Here is a 19,675-nt window from a genome sequence, read left to right on the forward strand (position 1 = left end):
AAGAGTGAGCTATAGAAATAATAATTTGCTACATTTAGGGAACTCTTCACATTATAAAAGGAAGGGTAGAGATGAGGCAAAGGATCTTGAAATCACCTATGATAAAAATACAAGGCTCAATGTAGAAAAAAAGGTATTATTGAGACTCCGAAGCTATTAAAGCAAAAAGAAGAAGATAGAGCTCAAAATGACACTTTCAATATCGAGTCTTTCTAGAACAAAAATATAAAAGCATTATAGATTTTGAAGGTATCAAATGAAGCACTTTATGAGGTCATCTTCTCTTTCATCACCTTCTACACAAAAAAACAAAATATAAAATACCCCATTCTTGAAATGATTTACCTTAAAATGGATTTGGGATTTAGAGTAAGCGTTTATTTTTGTGGGAGGAGAAGGTGATATTCTACAATCTTCAAAAAAAAGAAAAATTTACACATCCTTAGTGAATACATTATTAAAAGACTTATGGCATAGAACATCTCATGTTTAAAAGAGAAATGCCATCTCTTTAATATGGACATCGTCTATGACATTTTCAAAAAAGTCTCTCTTTACGATTTGATAATATTGTAGAAAATCAATTTTGTAAATTTGTGTATAATGTTTCATAAACTGTTAAAAATATTCCGTATCTTTATGAAATGCATTGCAATGTTACAAACTATAATCATATTTTCCTTTTACATAGACAAATGGGTATCACATGAAAACATAAAGTAAGATGAGAGGGCGGAAAAAACATATAAATTGTATATTTGAGACGAAAGATATAAAGCACTGAGATAGAAATTCGAGCTTGACTACTAATTTGATTCACAAATCAGCTGTGGAATTTAAAGAAATTTCTTTAAATTTTTTCCAATTAATAAATGTGAAGACTAGTAACCAAACATGTAAGAGGTTGGGCATGAAAAATAAGCAGGAGACTAGTGCTTTCATTAGAGGCAAGGCACATGACTAGTGTGCTTGGATAGCGGTTTTGTGGCAAGTGGGGATAAAAACTATTTGCTAATGCAAAGTACTTTTAGCCTTAAGAGTGTTAGAAATAGATATCAAAGAGTAATATAAGTTAATCAAATTGAAGGGTAGTGCACATACAAACAATGCAAAAGACATGTGCATTAGCAAAAGATTGTCATGTAATAATAGCACAAAAGGAACGCCCAGTCTTGTATAAAGACCTCTTGCATATTAGTAAGCACTGACCCAATCCAGAAACAACACCCCCCCTCCCTCTTTCCCCACCCCATGTAAACTTCCTCGGGAGGCAATCTCCCCTCTTATTTTTCTACTATAGCTCTGAGAGCAGTCAGCTCGAAAGGGTTCCCCCCTCCTATTTTTGTGCTATACCTCATTCAAGGGTTGTACACATCAATCCACTTGAGAGCTTCGTCGTACTCCACCTATGCGGATGTTCTTCTTTTACGACGAATGCAGGAATAAACATCAAACTGGTAATTTGACGAAACATGCACATGGCTTTTGTGTGCCCTGGCAATGCAATCAAGCAGCACTAAAGTTCTTCTAGGTTTTAACGCTTGGAGATCATTTTACTTGACCAATGCTCAACTCATTTGTGCTCAGCACCCAAAAAAATTCCAGCACAAACTAATAAGCTTCTAAATTTAAAAACTGGAAGTTCGTACTAAATTCCCATGCACATCTCAAATGTACCCACACCAAAGAATCTCAGCATGCAAGACCATTATTTTAGGGACATAAGCGGCACCAAAGAATCTCAACATGTAAGACCAATCTTATAGGCACAACTAAAATGTTGCAGCAAATCTGTGCCGACCAGTTGATGAGGATTCGGAAGACTGAGGTTCATGTATGCCTTGTTGACAGAGACGCATGATAATGACATTGTTGAAACTTTTTAAATATACTTACAGGTCTTGGAAGTTGTAGGCAACTCAATAAAGGCTTCTGTAACGGTATGAATGCATGATTCATTGAACAACATTTCCCACAATTCTTCCACAAACTCTCTTTGACAAAGCCATTGCCGGGCAAAGGAGGCTGACACTTTTTAGGCACTACCATCTCAGACCCTGCCAATGTTACTTTGGTTCTTTCGGTTGACAGAGGAAACATTTGAATTACGAGGCTACTCACCCACAATCATATGTGGACAAAGACATAAGCCATAACTTGATGCCTAGAGGGTGGTCAACCAGATATGTACAGTGATGCCATTTTGCTAAGAGCGCATCAACCCTTCATAGGAGGTGGCAGGCAGCACATGCCGAGATGTTTCCTTCAAAATGAGCCACTTTGTGAATATTGTAAAATATTTTATCATCCTTAAAAATACATGAAAACTCCACTAGAAAATATACTTCTACCACTAGAAGCAACTGAGGAGGATATCATATGCAATAAGGTTATCTTCAATAATTGCAGTTATGACTCCTCTTTCCTTCCAATGCTTTGAAAAATTAGATGCTCCATGTTTGTAATGGTACTTTGCCCAGCTTGACTATGCATTGACAAGCAGACTCTGCATCCTTACTTAAGGAATGTGGATACCTAGTGTCTCAAGTCAAATGACTTCAAAGCCTGAGAATGCAACATAGAACCATCTGGCATGAACAGCCCACTTGGTCTAGGCAGCAATAAGCCCCTGCTGGAGATCATATCTTGTGGTGACTCTGCCTTTGTTTCCACAGCCTTTGTCCTTTTCACATACTCAAAGAACTCAGAAACCTGCCTCGCATAACTGAGAACAACAAACCAAACAAGTAAGACATCTTACATTTATATGCAATGAAGGCACGGCTGAGGTAGAATCCAAAAGGAGAGGCGGCATACTCTGCTTTTGCCTCAAAATCCCTTGTAAAATCGATATTCGCCTCGCAGTCCAAGATCAGAGCAGGTACCTATAGCAGAAATCCTTGAACAAGTTCAAGATCGAGCATGCACAGATAGAGCGACCAGGCGAGCATGTCAAAAACATGGAGAGCGAGTCTATGTAATACACCATTGCTCACCTTTTGAAGGGAAGAATGGACATGTTCACCTTCAAGGTAATAGACACGATCTTGAAGTGTTGGCGGAAGGGGTTCAATCAGTTGAGGTGGTGGAGTCACTGAGAAGATCCCTTCACTGTTGCTGCTTGCTGGAAAGAGCCACTGCTCGTGTTTCTCGTGCAAACCCCTCAGATAATCAAGAGTGACACCTTGTTCCTCGGGCCTTTTCCGCATTTGTAATCGTCTGTGGCAAGTGTCAGGGCTGGCCCTGAGGTAGATAAACCCATCAGGAACTAGCCCTGGAAGGACAGAGACAACAGGGTTAAACCAGGAGTCATAGATACTAATTTCCATTTCATTCATCCACTTCGCCTCATGGACAGCACGCACAAATACCTACATACAAGAACATCTTACATTAAAAACACTTCATAGCCATTGCTTCTGACTACCTACGACAAACTAAGATTTACTTACCATTCGATCACTAAAGACGCTTCTTTCCATCAGCCGAAGCGGTTTTACACCTCCAGCTGACTCCTGTTCTTGCATCAACCTGGTGATAAAGACATAGTTCTGAAATGTGTATGCATATCTTTGGGGCTCAGCATAGAAGGCATCCAGTATGTTGAAATGCTCAGGGCCAACATCTTGCCATTTAGAAACAGGCTCTGGCACAATCTCCACAAGATCCCTTAATTCAATTGCTTCATTTGTCACCTTATGAAGAAAGGTCGTCTTGCCAACGCTTATGTTGCCTTCAATACAAAACGTTAACCTCTTCTTTGCAGCAGTATCTAAATTTGAACTTTCTTGTGATTTCAATTCGCTCTCTACCGTGTCCTTTATGTAGGTTGTAATGCTCATTGCATGATGCTTATGTAGTATACCAACAGATCCTTGTAGATACTGAATCATTTTGTCGTTTCCATCACCACGAAACTGCAACAATGTATCCAAAATACTCTCTCAACAATGTATCCAAAATACTCTCTCTCTCTCTCTCTCTCTCTCTCTCTCTCTCTCTCTCTCCATTCTTAGCTGTCCGGCCCACTATGAGACACGGGGGAGATTCCATTGCCTTTTCCGAGGGGTTTTGTCCACTCGCACAGGTGAAAGAGGCCTGGGCATGTACTTGCTGGAGCTCAGATATCATAGGGATGTAGTATTGAGACAGCATACTGAGAGGCAGACCCGGCATGATACTTCTCAAAGGGCTATTACAGATTTCTTTAGTCTACATGCATTCACATCAGAGCCAAGCACCCGCACTAGCGGTCCGGCCTGCGTGCCAAAGGGGTCCTCAATCATAGAGCTTGATCTATTTTGCGGACCAGACGCCCCCAACCCAAATAATCACAACCCTCCACCCAACAGATACAAATCCAGAAAGCTCTTCAATGCCATGACATGCTTACATTACAGAGGCCTGATATTCTCTTGGCCATCAGATCAGTATCTCCCAAGGCAGGCATTACCATTAGTTGATCATGGCTAGTTTACCTCATATACGTTTGAGTTTAGCAGAGGGATTAAAGCTCTAGGCCAGCCCTTATTGGCATATATTACATGATTGTAGTGCCACATGTGAACAAGGCATCTAGGGGCACTTTTTCCCTTTCCGTTTTTCCCCCTAGCACACATGGTTGTTAGAAGTCATCTCCTGTCTAGATTTATACACCAGGGCCTTTGTTGTGGGTGTACCCGCCCTTATCAGGTGTTTTATCATTTTTCCTCACTCCCCACATTTTTCCCCTATTTTTTCCCATTTTTCTGAGGCTTGGGAGGCAGCCCTGAGGCGGCTGGAGGATCAGTAGCTGGCCGACTGCCTGGACATCAGTCGTGGACCTCTGTGATGCTGGCCGACTGGATGTATGCAGTCGTGGGCTTGATCTGCTGCTGGCCGACTGTTGATGCAGTCGTGGAGGCCTCTTCAGCAGGCCGACTGCCTATCTAGGGGCATATAAATAGGCCCCCAGTCCCCATACCTTATTTGTATCATTCGGGATCTTCTTGTGTATATCAGAGCAGAGTTACACGCCTACATCTCTCTCTCTCTTGTGCTGTTTTTTCTGCCTGCGTTTTTGCTCGTCTTGGGATTTGTGTGAGCAAGAGGGGGACTGTTTTGTGGCTGATTGGTGGACTGTTTTGGGCTGATCGGGAAGAGAAGGTGCAAGAGGAAGGCGGGCTGATTTGTTGGACAGCCACTTGCAGGTTTTAGTTCTTCTTTGTTCCCACCCACCCACCCTTTTCAGAGTACATCCCCGCTATGGCAGATCTGTTTGAGATGGCCGAGAGACATGTGAAGATTCCGACACTCCCCACGTTCCCGGTGGACCGTCAGTTGGACGGAAGCAACTACGGCATATGGAAGGTGATGATGGAATCTGTTCTGGAGTCCTACGACCTCGCCGATTTCATCGTTGTTGGTGTTCCACGGCCGGAAGTATAGAGGAAGGGGAGTTACTGTCGATCCGAAAGGGCCCGGAGGCCCAGACACAGATGTGGGATCGTGTCAACGCCAGGGTCCGTTCGTTTATTTTCCTCAACTGCACACCACAGGTAATCAATCATGTAAAGCATATGACGCTGGCCAGAGGTATATGGCAGCATTTGGCCTCACTTTACAACAGGGTATCGCCCATGAAGAGGATTTCCTTGGAAGTACAGATGCAAGTTATGAGCCCAAGTCGTCGACGATGCGGGAGCATATTAACAAGCTGCAGGCTCTTCAGCAGGAAGTTCTTCAGGCTGGGAAGGAGATATCGTCAGAGGACATGGCCATCAAGTTGCTGTCGCACTTGCCCTCTTCGTACTCAACATTTTACTCCTCTTTGATTACCAGTGGTTGGCAGGCTCACCACCATCACGTGGGAGGAGCTTGTGCCCATGGTCCTGGACCAGGAGGAACGATTCACGAACCCCCCTCAGGGTGGAGGTTCGGAGGCCTTTACTGGCCAACGGTCGAAAGGCCGTAACTCGAGCAAAGGGAAGGCTTCATCGGAGAAGTCTTCTGAGAAGAAGTCCGACGCTGACCGCGAGAAACTGAAGGCAGAGAGGACCTGTAATGATTGTGGCGAGAAAGGCCACTATTGGAGGCAGTGTCCCAAGTGGAAGACCGAGAAGGGTGAAGATTCCTCAACAGCAATCATGAAGACTCCGGCTTTTGTGCACCTGGAGGTGGTGGACACCGATGTTTCATTTTCTTCAGGCAGGGAGGAGATTGGAGGACTCTCCGCAACGGATACTTGGGAGTGGATTCTCGATAGTGGTGCTTCTAGGCACATGACTCCTTCCCGTTCCGGTTTACAGGATCTCTGCAGGCTTTCTGGTCATATTCTTACTGGTGATACATCCACTATCCCAGTTCACAGTGAGGGCAGGATGGAGATAGTTCCTGATGGCAGAAGGGGGAAGCATTCCTCCCAGGTGTTGTATGTTCCGGCACTGGGTTTTCATCTGTTGTCAGTGCATCAAGTTTGCAAGACTGGCGTACGGGTGGAGTTTGATGAGCATTTTGTTGCTCTCCGGGACAAAGCAACAAGCCAAGTGGTTTGGAAAGGCGGAGTGGAGAATGGAGTTTACAGGCTTTCAACACTCTCTCTCCCAGGTCCCCAGGATTGTGATGAGTGGCAGTCTGGTAATGGCTACTCAAGTGTGGATACGTTGCAGGTGCGGGCTTTCCGAGACCAGGTGGTGGATAGCTTGCCAGTAGATGGCAGCAGTTGGCAGGAACTTTCCAGTACTGATGTTGGTAGTTCTTGTGTTCGTCAGTCAGAGGAAGCTGAACAGGTCACTCATGCTCTGATGTCTCGTAGTGTTCGGAGCATAGAACCTCCAATTGATGAGGATGTTCTTTCCACGGGGACCTTCCAGAAAGCCAGGCAGGTGGCAGGTGCTTACTTGCAAAAGGAGGTGATTTCTCCAGGCTTTGTGGTTCCGGATTCAGAGGGGGTGGTTGACAGGTTTCATCAGGCTTCCAGGACTTGTTTGTGCACCGTAACAGGTGTTGATCCTTGTGAGCAGTGTGATGTCTCTATGACTCAGAAGCTGTATGGTTCATTGATCTGGTTGATGGACACCAGATTGGACGGGAGCTTCCTGATGAGGCGGTTGAGCTCATGGTTGCGGATGACTCTTTGGGAGGCAGGATTGTGTTTCCTGTGGTTTCTGCGGCATGCGAAGGATCATGGACTCTTGTACACAGGAGGGGGATTGTTGGATGGAGTCCGACTCCACAGTTGGAGTGACTCGGTTTGGGGAGGAGATCCGGACACGAGGGGATCTACTTCAGGCCCAGGAGCAGTTTTACGGAGCAGTTGGAGACAGTCTTCTTTTGCCTTGTCGAGAACAGAGGCAGAGTACCGGGCTGTTTGTGATGCTATTTGTGAGGTGGTGACGATGCAGAGGTTGCATTGCAGGTTTGGGCTTCCACTGGAGGAACCCATGGTCATCCAGAGGCACTTTGTTCGTGAACAGATCGTTGCTGATGACATCTTGCTGGAGTTCTGTTCTCGACGGAGGACAGTACGGTGGACCTCTTCACGAAGTCGCTCTCTCAAGATTTGCTCAGGCGGCACCCCAGCTCCCAGTGGTTGGTTTCACAGCCAGGAGCTGAGAGGGGGTGTTAGAAGTCATCTCCTGTCTAGATTTATACACCAGGGCCTTTGTTGTGGGTGTGCCCGCCCTTATCAGGTGTTTTATCATTTTTCCTCACTCCCCGCATTTTTCCCCTATTTTTTTCCATTTTTCTGAGGCTTGGGAGGCAGCCCTGAGGCGGCTGGAGGATCAGTAGCTGGCCGACTACCTGGACATCAGTCGTGGACCTCTGTGATGCTGGCCGACTGGATGTATGCAGTCGTGGGCTTGATCTGCTGCTGGCCGACTGTTGATGCAGTCGTGGAGGCCTCTTCAGCAGGCCGACTGCCTATCTGGGGGCATATAAATAGGCCCCCAGTCCCCATACCTTATTTGTATCATTCGAGATCTTCTTGTGTATATCAGAGCAGAGTTACACGCCTACATCTCTCTCTCTCTTGTGCTGTTTTTTTTGCCTGCATTTTTGCTCGTGTTCCCAGATCTGGTCATCATCTCCGCTGCGTATTCTGACAATGGTGTGAAAGGACAGCTTTTTATTATTGTTATACTTTGATATTATATGTGGGTTGACTTCTCAGCTCCACACACATTCCAATGCAATCCACACCTTTGCATCTCCATCCATCACCATCTCAGTGATCTCTGTGTACTATATACTTCTGTGTGTAGCTGCAGCTCTCCTGGGCCAACACTGGTATCAGAGCCCTGCCCTCGCCATGTCTGTTGTCACAATGCTCGTTTGGGGAGCTCTGGTTCGCCACCCAGTCTTGCCACACTGCTCTGGTTCACCAACCAATGCTTGCTGACCACCCAACGGTGGACCAACATACGAAGCCTGCCAGGTGACAGACCTGCCTGAGTTTCTGCATATGGCCCAAAGTTGCGCACGTGGTGGACACACTTCACGCAGTGGTGCAAGCAATAGATGCTCTTTCCCAAAGTCCATCAGGTGTTGGCTGAGCCACTGCGGTTGTAAGCTCCACACTAGGCCCGCTGGCGAGGAACACCCACGCCATCACTCCGCTCAGCCCACCACGAGGGGGGGGGGGCCTGTCATCCCGCCCGCACATTTGTCGTCTGTTCGCCGCCACGCTGGGGTTGTTCTTTAGCAGGGTGCCTTCTTGACCTTGGGCTTTGCCTCTCCAGGCCTCTCCAGGAGTCTTTGTGATCCGACAGCTCCCCGTCGCTTCCCTGACATGCGACCTTCACGATTGGGTGTTGCCTCTTCGTCTTGCTTCAGGCCCGCACCTCTTCCATCGTTGTTCCTCTTTCGTGACAGCCGGGCTCAACCAGCATCTCTCTTTGCCAACGCTGTCAGTCGGCGGGCTCCCGTCCTCTCTCCAACATCTCACAGGCATTTTTTTGGATTTCTGCTTTTGGGGATTTTGTGAATTACATGCTTCATTGCAAAATTCAAGGTGCAAGATTCTATCAAATTTGGGGCTTTTTTTGAAGTTTGTACTTAATTGCACAATTAGAGCTACAAGGTACACAGAATTTTGGGGCTTTTGTGATTTATGTGCAATTGACACACAATTGAGCCCATTGGTGCATATAAATTTGGGGCTTTTCATTATAAAGGCCTTGTTTGGATATTTGTGCAGTGAATGTGCAAGGATTTGCATTGCAAGTGTCATTAGGACACTCCAAACACTTATTACAGCCTTGCATTTAGAGAAAAAAGTTTGCTCGGGAACTTGTGATTGCTTGGTATAGTACTCCGGTGCATTGGAATTTTGCCAACATGTGTTTTTTCCAGCACACTTGGTTGCAAGTGTTTGCATATCTCTCAGCAGAGAGATTTCAGCAGTATGGCTATGAATGCAACTGATATATTAGGGGTTTTGTCCCAATAGGACAAACTGGATGCCAGTAATTACTCCCTGTCGAGTTTCATGGTCCAAAACCTTCTTGTGGCCAAAGGTTTATGGGGTTATGTATCAGGTGGAGATGTACGCCCTACAGACACCACACCTAACACACTTGGCTGTGGTGCTCAACAAGCAGCAACACCTGCTCCTCGCTCAGATGAGAAGAAGAGATGGGATACTCGTGATGCCCAAGCGATGGCTTTGATTTACTTTGTCATAAAGCGAGCAACAAGAAAGTTGCAGCTACACACAAAACTACACAATACACAGAGATCACAGAGTTGGTGATGGATGGTGATACAAAGGTGTGGATTGCATTGGAATGTGTGTGGTGCGTGCATGAAACACTGGCAGTACTCTGACTGTCAGTGAGTATGATAGTGCATGTCTATTGACATTCACAAAGATCAACCATTAATCTCCTCAGCCATACACAATCTACTATGGTTGTAAAGGCTGCCCTGTACTCAACCTCACAAGTAGATGTGGCAACAATGGGTTGCTTTTTGCTCAGCCATGATATGCATGAATTCCTCAAAACAAAACAATTCCCACTGGTGGATCGTGTGTCATAGTCACCAGCCCAGTCTGAATCACTGTAAGCATGTAACTACAAGATGTCTCCCCTAGGATATACCAAAGAAAAATCCAAGGTGCCCTGAAGATGGCGGAAGATCCGCTTCACTACTTTGCCAATGCTTTGTACCTGGGATGTGCATAAATTTGCTACATTAGGAAACACTAAACTGAATATGTGGATGTGTGTTGCATAAGTATACGAGGCAGCCTATCGCTTGGCTGTAACCACTCATATCAAAAGGCTCTCCATCATACATGCTCAATTTGTGCCCTGGTTCCATTGGAGTAAAGATGGGCTTACAATCCTGAAACCCAAACTTGTGCAACCGCTTTTGAATGTAGTTTGATTGCTATACATATATCCCAACATCTGCCTGCACAAATTGTATGCCCAAATAGTAGTATGTCTTTTCTCATACCAAGCTCCGAGAGCTTGTTTGAGACCATAAAGTGCTTTTCGAAGCCTGCACACTTTGTTTTTATGACTAGGCATTTCAAAAGCAATGGGCCGATTTACATAAACCACTTCTTGCAAATCCCCATTGAGAAAAGCTGATTTAATGTCCAACTAATGCACTTTCCATCCATGATGGGCAGCCAATGCAACAACACATCTAACTGTGGCCATACGAGAAGTAGGTGCGAAAGTCTCATCATAATCAATGCCTTTTTTCTAGGCATACCCTTTGGCCACAAGCCTGGCCTTGTACTTCTCATTTTGAATGGCTTGCACCCAATGCGTTGTTAACAGACATCTCCTGTCTGTACATTACACCAGGGTCTCTGTTGTAGGTGTGCCCGCCCATTTCAGGTGTTCCCCCATTTTTCCTCACTTTCCATAGTATTTTCCCATTTTTGCTAGGTGTGGGAGGACTGTTTTCTGGCTGTCGGTTGTATCTACTGCTGGCCAACTGCTCTGGTGCTACCCGACCTGACACTCAATGCTGGCCGGCTACATGTATTCTAGCCGACTGAGCTTTTTGCTGGTCGTGAGCAGTCAAGGCTTCTGTCAGCCTGTTGTGGGCTGTACGACCAGCAGCCTAGGGCCATATATATTTGGCCCTACCTCCCACACATGTTTTGTATCATATTCGGGATTTTCTTGTGTATATAGAGTAGAGTTACACATCTTCTCTCTCCCTCTCTCATCTACGTTTTGCTCTCTACAGTAGTTGTCTTCATTTCCGCTATGTATTTTGACATGGTATCAGAACCCCAAGTGGCTTGAAGTTTGGAGACAGTGGGACCTCGAGGATTTGCTGATTTGTGGTGCTAATTGGAGATTGCTTGGGCTGTTCGGGACTTGGAGATCGGGTAGAAGGCGGCCATCACCGTTGGACAACCACCTTGCATACTATTTGCAGCCTCTTCGTCTTTTTTTTTCCCAGCCACCCTCCCTTCACAAGACCTTGTGAACCCTTGAGATGGCTGAGAAGCACGTGAAAATCCCTACACTCCCCACGTTCCTAATGGATCGACAATTGGACAGGAACAACTACGGCATATGGAAGGTAATGATGGAGTCTGTCTTGGAGTCTTATGACTCGGTTGATTTCATTGTGGTTGGTGTTCCAGGGCCGGAGTTGGAGGACAAGGAGTTGTTACCCTCTACTCGGAAAGAACGGGAGGCTCAGGCACAGTTGTGGGATCGTGTCAATGCTCGTGTGCGTTCTTTCATCTTCCTTAATTGCACACCACAAGTGATTAATCATATAAAGCATATGCGCTGGCCAGAGGGATTTGGCAACATTTGGCTTCTCTGTATAGAATTTGGCTTCTCTGTATAACAGGGTATCACCCATGAAGCGGATCGCCTTGGAAGTGCAGATGCGGGTGATGAAACCTGCAAAGCCTTCGACAATGCGGGCACATCAACAAGTTGCAGGCTCTTCAGCAAGAGGTTCTTCAGGCTAGGAAAGAGATATCTTCAGAGTTGTTGTCTCATTTGCCCTCTCAGTACTCAGCATTTTACTCCTCTTTGATCACCAGTGGCAAGCTCAGCACCATCACATGGGAGGAGTTTGTGCCTATGGTCTTGGACCAAGAAGAGCGTTTTACGAACCCTCCACAAGGCAGAGGTTCTTAGGCCTTGACTGACCAACAGTCAAAAGGTCGTACAACAACAACAGTGAGGGAAAAGGGAAGTCTTAATCGGAGAAGTCTTCTGAGAAGAAGCCCGATTCAGACCGTGAGAAATTGAAGGCCGAGCGGACCTGTAACGATTGTGGCGAGAAAGGCCACTATTGGAGAAAATGTCCTAAGCGGAATACCGGGAAGAGTGTTGATTCTTCAGCTTCAACTGCAAAGACTCACGCCTTAGTGCACGTGGAGATTTTGGACCCAGATGCTTCATCTTCTTTGAGCAAGGAGGCAGTTGCCTTCACTGCCAAGGATACTCGAGAGTGGATTCTTGATAGTGATGCTTCCAGGCACATGACTCTGTCCCATGAGTTCTTACAGGATCTTAAATGACAGTCAGGTCGCATTTTCATTGGTGACAATTCCACTATACCGATTCATAGTGAGGACAGGATGGAGATTATTCCCGATGGCAAAGGGGGGAAGCAACTCGTGATCTTTACGTCCCAGCACTTGGTTTTCATCTACTGTCAGTGCATGAGGTTTGTAAGACTGGCTTCCGGGTGGTGTTCGAGGAGCATTCTGTTGCTCTACAAGACAAAGAAATAGGCCAAGTTGTTTGGGAAGGCGGAGCGGAGAACGGTATCTACAAACTCTCAGCACTCTCTTCTCTGACAGGCACTCAAATCGATGACTTGTGGCACTTCCATTTTGGCCACTTGAATGTGGATGCACTGCGGCGGACTTTTCGGGGCCAAATGGTGGATGGCTTGCCAGATATTGGCAGCAGGCAAGGACGCTATAGTTCTTGCATCCGTGGTAAGCAGCACAGGGAATCTTTTTCGAAGCAGGCTTCTAGGAGGGCTTCGAAACCTTTGAAGTTGATACACACTGACTTGTGTGGACCTATGCAGACCCCATCCTTGGGAGGTTCTTTGTATTTTATGCACTTGTTGATGATTGTAGCAGATTCACATGGGTCTATTTCCTTTCCCAAAAGGACCAAGCTTTTGCTCAGTTCAAGGAGTGGCATGTTATGGTGGAGAAAGAGTCTAGATTGCAAATAAAGACTCTTCAGGCTGACCAAGGAGGCTGACAAAGGAGGAGAGTTCTCTTCCAATGCGTTTGTGCGGTTTTATGCGGAACATGGCATCAAGCGGGAGCTGGCCAATACAGGTTCGCCTTCAGAGAATGGAGTGGTTGAGCATAAGAACCGGACTATGGTGGAGATAGCAAGGACGATGCTAGAGCATCGTGATCTTCCTCGTCCACTTTGGGGAGAGGCTGTGGCTACGGCTGTCCATATCCTCAATCGATCTCCAACGACTTCAGTACCAAAGATGACTCCATTTGAGGCTTATTTTGCAAGAAACTAGATGTCCCCCATTTTCGTGTGTTTGGGAGTGATGTCTATGTTCACATTCCAAAGAAGCAGAGGGGGAAGCTTGACTTGAAGTCCTAGAAGCTTGTATTTGTGGGATATAACTCTCTTTCCAAAGGATACAGGTTGTATGACCCAGAGCGGAACAAGGTTGTTGTCAGCAGAGATGTTGTCTTTGATGAGCATGTTCCATCTTCCACTCTTGATGAGCCGCCACTTCTTGGAGACCCAAATGAGTCTGATGATGATTCCCAGTCTATTGTTCCAACTGGACAGCCTCAGTCAGTTGTAGAGGTTGAGCCCGCAACTGGAGTTGAGCCCCCACAGCAGCAGGAGGCTCCGTGTTCTGTTCAAGTACCCAGGCGGTTATTAGACACCCTTCGGGAGTCCGGTGTTACTACAGAGCTTCCCTCCGAGTGGACCACAGAGAACGAACCTCGAAGATCGCATAAAGTTCGTGACAAAAGCCATTCAACGGAGCTCTTATAGGTAAACTATGCTTTGATGTCTCGTATCATGCGGGACAAAGAGCCCACTTCCGTAAAGGAAGCTCTTTCTCAAGATACTTGGAGCAAAGCCATGCAAGTGGAACTCGATGCCATTGAGAAGAATAAAACTTGGGAGTTAGCTCCAAGGCCGTCAAAACGGTCAGTCATTGGTGTCAAGTGGGTCTTTAAGACCAAGTACACATCAGCTGGTGGGTCGATGGATAAACACAAAGCCAGACTTGTGGCTAAGGGTGATGCTCAACGGCATGGCATCGACTATGAGGATACCTTTGCACCGACAGTGAGGATGACCACGATTCGGACCGTTCTCAAGAGGTGTATGTTGAGCAACCTCAAGGCTTTGAGGTTCCAAGATCAAAGGAGATGGTTTACAGGCTACAGAAAGCCTTGTATGGTCTTAAGCAAGCTCTCAGGGCTTGGAATCAGAAGATTGTTTTGTATCATATTCGAGATTTTCTTGTGTATATAGAGCAGAGTTACACAGCTTCTCTCTCCCTCTCTCATTTGCATTTTGCTCTCTACAGCAGTTGTCTTCATTTCCGTTGTGCATTCTAACATGCGCATCCTTATGAGCCTCTTCAAATGAATCTAGCTCATCTGCATCACAAAGAGTACTCATGCAAGCAACATCTGCATGTTCTCTTGCAGCAAATTCAACGTCTACTGTCCAAAACCTTTTGTGTGGAAGGATTATAGAGACAATACCCTTTACTACCACTGTTGTAACCCACAAATATGCACTTAGTAGCTTTGTCATCAAGCTTACCTCACACTTGCTGAGGTACATGTGCATAAGCAATACATCCAAAAACTCTAAAGTGATCAACTTTAGGTTTTCTTTCGTACTAGGCCTCATATGGCATTACGGTTTTCAATGCTTTGGTAGGGCATCTATTTAAAACATGTGTAGCACACATGATTGCCTCCATCTAGAATTTGTGAGGCAAGCCTTTCCCTTTGACCATGCATCTAGCCATTTCCATCAATGACCTATCTTTCTCTCAGCAACCCCATTTTGCGGAGGAGAGTATGGCATCGTGCATTGATGCTTTCTACCCTTTTCTACCAAAAAGGCTTTGAAAGCAATAGACATGTATTTCCCCCCTCCATCTGTCAAAGGGACTGCACTTTGCAACTTGTTTGATTTTCAGTCTATGCCACATAATGCTGAAAACATGCAAATACATCATATTTTGCCTTCATGGGATATACCCAAGCAAATTTGGAGTAGTCATCGATAAAGCTTACAAAGTATACATGCTTCCCAATCGATGGTGTCCACATAGGACCACACACATCACTGTGCACAAGCTGTAATTTCCACACAGCCCTTGTTGATCCATCTTTTGGGAATGCATTTTTGTGCATTTTACCCAATATGCAAAAGCATCAAACAGTGTAGGACATGCGTCGTATAGAGCTGCCACCAAAACATGCCCAAACCTAGAATGCCACAATTCTGCCTCTTGCATAGCAAGTGTTAGAGTAGAAACCACATGAGCATCATGCTCTCTCTTGCCAAACCTATTAAGCTGGTATAGCCCATGGTACAATGCGCCAGATGTGACTAATGTATAGCCACTCATGGTCTCTGACTGTGCACCCGTCATCCTCAAAGTTCGCTGCATTTTCTCTTTTAGCAAAAGAGGAGACTAACATTAAACTCTTCTTAATCCCATGAACATACAATACATTTGGAAGACATAAGTCCGTGCAATCTGCTCTTGTGAGGATCACCTCACCAACTCCCTTGACTAGATAAAAAGAATTGTTTGCACATGTTACCGTTTTGCCCTCTAAGCTTCTTAAACAAATTCCTTTGTGACGTTGTGTGTTTAGAAGCACCACTGTCAAAGTACCATGTGTCAAGACTTTCATGTGGAAAACAGGACAAGTCAACCTCTACCAGTTCTTGAGATATAAGTACATTATCCTCAGCTCCCACTTTCTCCTTGAGTCTACTCGCATGAAAAACTAGATGAACTTTTACATTAGGATACAATTCTAATTTCTAATCTATAAGCCACCTCATCAATCCTTTTTAGGATCTGATAAGGTCCACAATACCTAGGGGACAGCTTCCAACCTTCCCCGTCTGTAACGTCTCCGAACTCTTGGGTATCCATAGATAAACAAGCATTCCCACTCCCTCGACGAACGCTTCCTATCAACATAAAGCCATGCTCTATCCTAAGCACTCTTGATAGATTCCCATGCACTGACTAGCATCTCTTGCATATCTGCTAAGAAATCTCTACCCACATCAATCTTTATACCCTTAAGTCTTGATACAATTACCGGAGATCTAGGTTGGTAACCGTACATCAACAAAAACGGATTGTAACTAGTAGCTGAATGCTTAGCACTATTGTAGGCAAACTCGACCATTGGGATGTATTGCAAATCACGCACATACTCATCCACTGAAAAAATTCCAACTTTTGTCCAGAGGATGGATGGTAACACCACTTTCCCATAGATAACCTCAAAGTGAGTTTTGCCAATGGAAGACTACTCCGTATTGTTGTATGCAAACTCCACTAAGGACAAATACTTTTTCCACGTGCTCTTTTGGTTTACCACATAGTGTTGGAGTAAATCAAGTATGGCTGAATTTGCAACTACAGTCTAGCCATCAATTTCCCAATGGTAAGCTTTGTGCCCATATTATCAAATAGGGCTCTCCAAAACAAACAAGGTTATGGGATCCTTGTCTGCCACAACGGACTTGGGCATTCCATGATGCTTAAAAACTTGCGAGAGAAAGATCCTAACCATATGATCGGATTTTACAATCTTTCTCACGGGTATAAAATGGTCTATCCACAATAGTCCATATTGCATCATTGCCAAACTCTATAAGAGGTAGACCCATAATGAGCAGCATGTTAATGGTCTTGCACTTAAGCTCACCCATCTCCGAATCACCGCAATCACTGCCCATGGCTCTTGTGGCACCTTGGATCCCTCATACTCAGAGGTGGGAGCTCATTAGCAGCATCGCTGCCTGGCACAACTGTGGACGCAGTGCAGTGAAGCCATCTAGGACAGAAGCACCCCAGCTGCAAAGACCATCCACTCTATCCGGACAAACCACCTCCATACCCTTTGGGAAAGATACCTCTGCAAGTTGTGAGAATGTGAGCTACAAGTTTTCAAGGAATAGAAAGAAAAGCATGACCAGCCAACATCCCCGTAGAAAATGAGCGACAGCCCACGTAAACATACCACGATAACCCAGGATATGAGAAATAACACAAGCGGACAATAAACTTCATTGTACAGTATACCCCTTTGGGGGGATGTGATTTACTCGTGAGCGGATGCTCTCTTTTTACTAATAGGAGGAACTTTTCTGGAGAAAAAACAAATTAAATTTGATGTAAAAGATAGCTCTGCAAATTGTGAGAATGTGAGCTACACGTTTTCACGGGAATAGAAAGGAAAGCATGACCAGCCAACATCCCCATTAAAAATGTGTGACAGCCCAAGTGAACATTCCACAATAACCCAGGATATGAGCAGCCATGATGCATACTCCAAGGAGACAAGACTGCAACCTTTGGACATCAATGGTGTTCAAAACACTTCAGTATCATGAAAGAGGAACCCAAAACAGGGAGGCAACCTCAACATAACCTTGGATGAATTTAAGTAGTATCTACAGCTCAATGTGCTTATGGTAAGACTGTACTACCATCTTTACAACAGCATGGCAAGCTTTACATGTACAGACAAGGGCATTGGACAACCCTTGCAAGACCTTTCGATGATCTACAAACATTCAACGTGCCAGGCATCTAGAAATAAGCTTATTACAGTCTGCCACCAAGCTGATCCGGTATGCAAGCATGCAACTGGATTTATTTATTTTTTTGTCCAGCCTGCTCACTCCCTATTGATTGCTGCCCTCGTCTGAAGCAACCTACCAGCACCTAACTCATACAGTAGTTACCATAATGTATGATCTCCCCAAAAACATCCCCTGCAGCAAGCTGTACAATTACTGAGCATATTGTATATATTTACTGTGAGACCCCCTCAACAAAGCATTCCAAACACGCAAGGCATGGGGGAGCATACCTTGTCCAAATAGAGTTGCTTGAGCTCTGCAACCTTTCCGATTCCCTTAGCCACGAGCTTCTCCATGTTGCGAGGGCCTATACCAGGTACTGTGAGAAGGTCTGGGATTCTCCCTTGCGAATGGCGACTGAATAAGCCTCTCCTTCTCTCTGTCAGGCTCCTAATGGCCCCGGATTTCTTTGGCATGCTATTTTCCTTGGAAACCCTAGCGTCAGAAGAAGAAGCTTCTGCTGCGGCCTTGGCATCACCCTCGTTGCAAGGCAGGGCGGCCGTGGAGTCTGCAACACTGATATCTTCTTCTCCTCCTCCTCCTCCTCTTTCTTCTTCTTCTTCTTCTTCTTCTTCTTCTTCTTCATGGTCTGCTCTTTCTTCTTCTTTCTCTTCCTGCGCCCATGTGTTTGGGGTTACAGCCGGCCGATCGTTTGTACCTCCATGGCAGAAACATCTCTGCAATGCGGAGTAGCACCCCCTCTGATGCAGTAGGAGGCTGCCGCTGGGCGGCTCCTTTCTCACAGGCTTAACCAGGGTTAGGGTTAGAACTCTAGAGCTTAGAAGAGGTTTCGTCAAATTGCGGGATATGTTGGTAGGAGAGCTACAGCGACTACCGCAGCTGTCGATGCTGCTGTTATTCAGAGCTGCAGAGAGCCTGTTGAAAGAGGCCGAGTTGGAAGAAGAAGAAGAAGAAGAAGAAGAAATAACGGCATGGGAGTGATGGCAGCAGATTGCAGGAGGCGACATGGGGGGCCTCAAACCGAGCCTCCACAAGGGCTGCACAGGCACTCGCATGAGGTAGAGATGATGGAGGGGGGGAGGGGCGGGGGGGGCGGGGAGGGAAAAGAGACAGGGAAGGGCATGGGGCAGCTCCAAGGCCTTCGTCTCCCACTTCCTATTTTCATCCAAGAGGGAAGAGAGTGCCAGTGTTCACAATACCTCCAGAGCTTACAGAAACAACACACTTTTAAAAATTTCGGTGCACTCACCACTTTGGCATATAAATTTGAAGAGTTGAAGTGGCTAATGTCATACTCAAAATTGTTTTTCTTTTAACAACTCGCAAGTGTAGAGTGACAGGGTACCTCAATTGGGGCGAGTTGGTGTAGCCTGATGGCGTACCTGAGTTGGGACGAGTTGGAGCCCGATGGCTGAGAGCCATGGTTTGAAGCCCTCACCCATCCTCAAAAAAAAAAAAGAGTAGCTAGCAGGGCTCAAAAGTGGAACACCCTAACCACTACTACCCTACAACATCAGTGGTGGTTAACTAATGTTATTGCAACACCTCAACAAAAACATAACATTTTGCATTGTCATCATGATTTTACTAGCCTCTACCCTAGGCTAGGCCTGCTCCCATTTCCTCTTTCTTCATCAAAAACTTCCCCTCTTCTAGAAAAGAGATTGCATATAAGATGTACTAAATATTCTGGAACTCTCAAACCCAAAAAGATCCCACTGAATGAAATCGTATAAGTAGCTGATGTCACATGGCACTCATATATGACACTCCAACCTTCTTGTATTCTCTTCTTATTAGTCCTCCCCTGAGCACTTGAATCACTTCAATTATGTTTGCTTTGTACTTTCCCTATGTTTCCTTTATGC

The 19,675-nt window shown here is 45.6% G+C and overlaps 1 protein-coding gene across 2 annotated transcripts; it reads right to left on the reverse strand.

Annotated features, from left to right (window-relative positions):
* Positions 1-1,938: 1,938 nt before the first annotated feature.
* On the reverse strand, positions 1,939-19,048 carry LOC147610586 (uncharacterized). Of its 2 annotated transcripts, none has more exons than XM_086786058.1 (5): positions 18,077-19,048; positions 3,453-3,917; positions 2,997-3,371; positions 2,818-2,885; positions 1,939-2,725 (listed from the first exon to the last, which is right to left on the reverse strand). In XM_086786058.1, exons 1-5 carry the CDS (start codon positions 18,860-18,862, stop codon positions 2,536-2,538), a joined length of 1,884 nt encoding a protein of 627 aa, XP_086642184.1. In that variant the 5' UTR covers positions 18,863-19,048; the 3' UTR covers positions 1,939-2,535. The 2 variants fall into 2 exon arrangements, with proteins under 2 accessions (XP_086642184.1, XP_086642185.1); XM_086786059.1 differs by having other exon boundaries at positions 2,202-2,683; positions 2,762-2,885.
* Positions 19,049-19,675: the final 627 nt, after the last annotated feature.

The sequence above is a fragment of the Cibotium barometz genome, chromosome 49, assembly GCF_041138505.1.
Source record: "Cibotium barometz isolate CiBa-2024 chromosome 49, ASM4113850v1, whole genome shotgun sequence".
In the NCBI taxonomy this organism is placed as follows: Eukaryota; Viridiplantae; Streptophyta; class Polypodiopsida; order Cyatheales; family Cibotiaceae; genus Cibotium; species Cibotium barometz.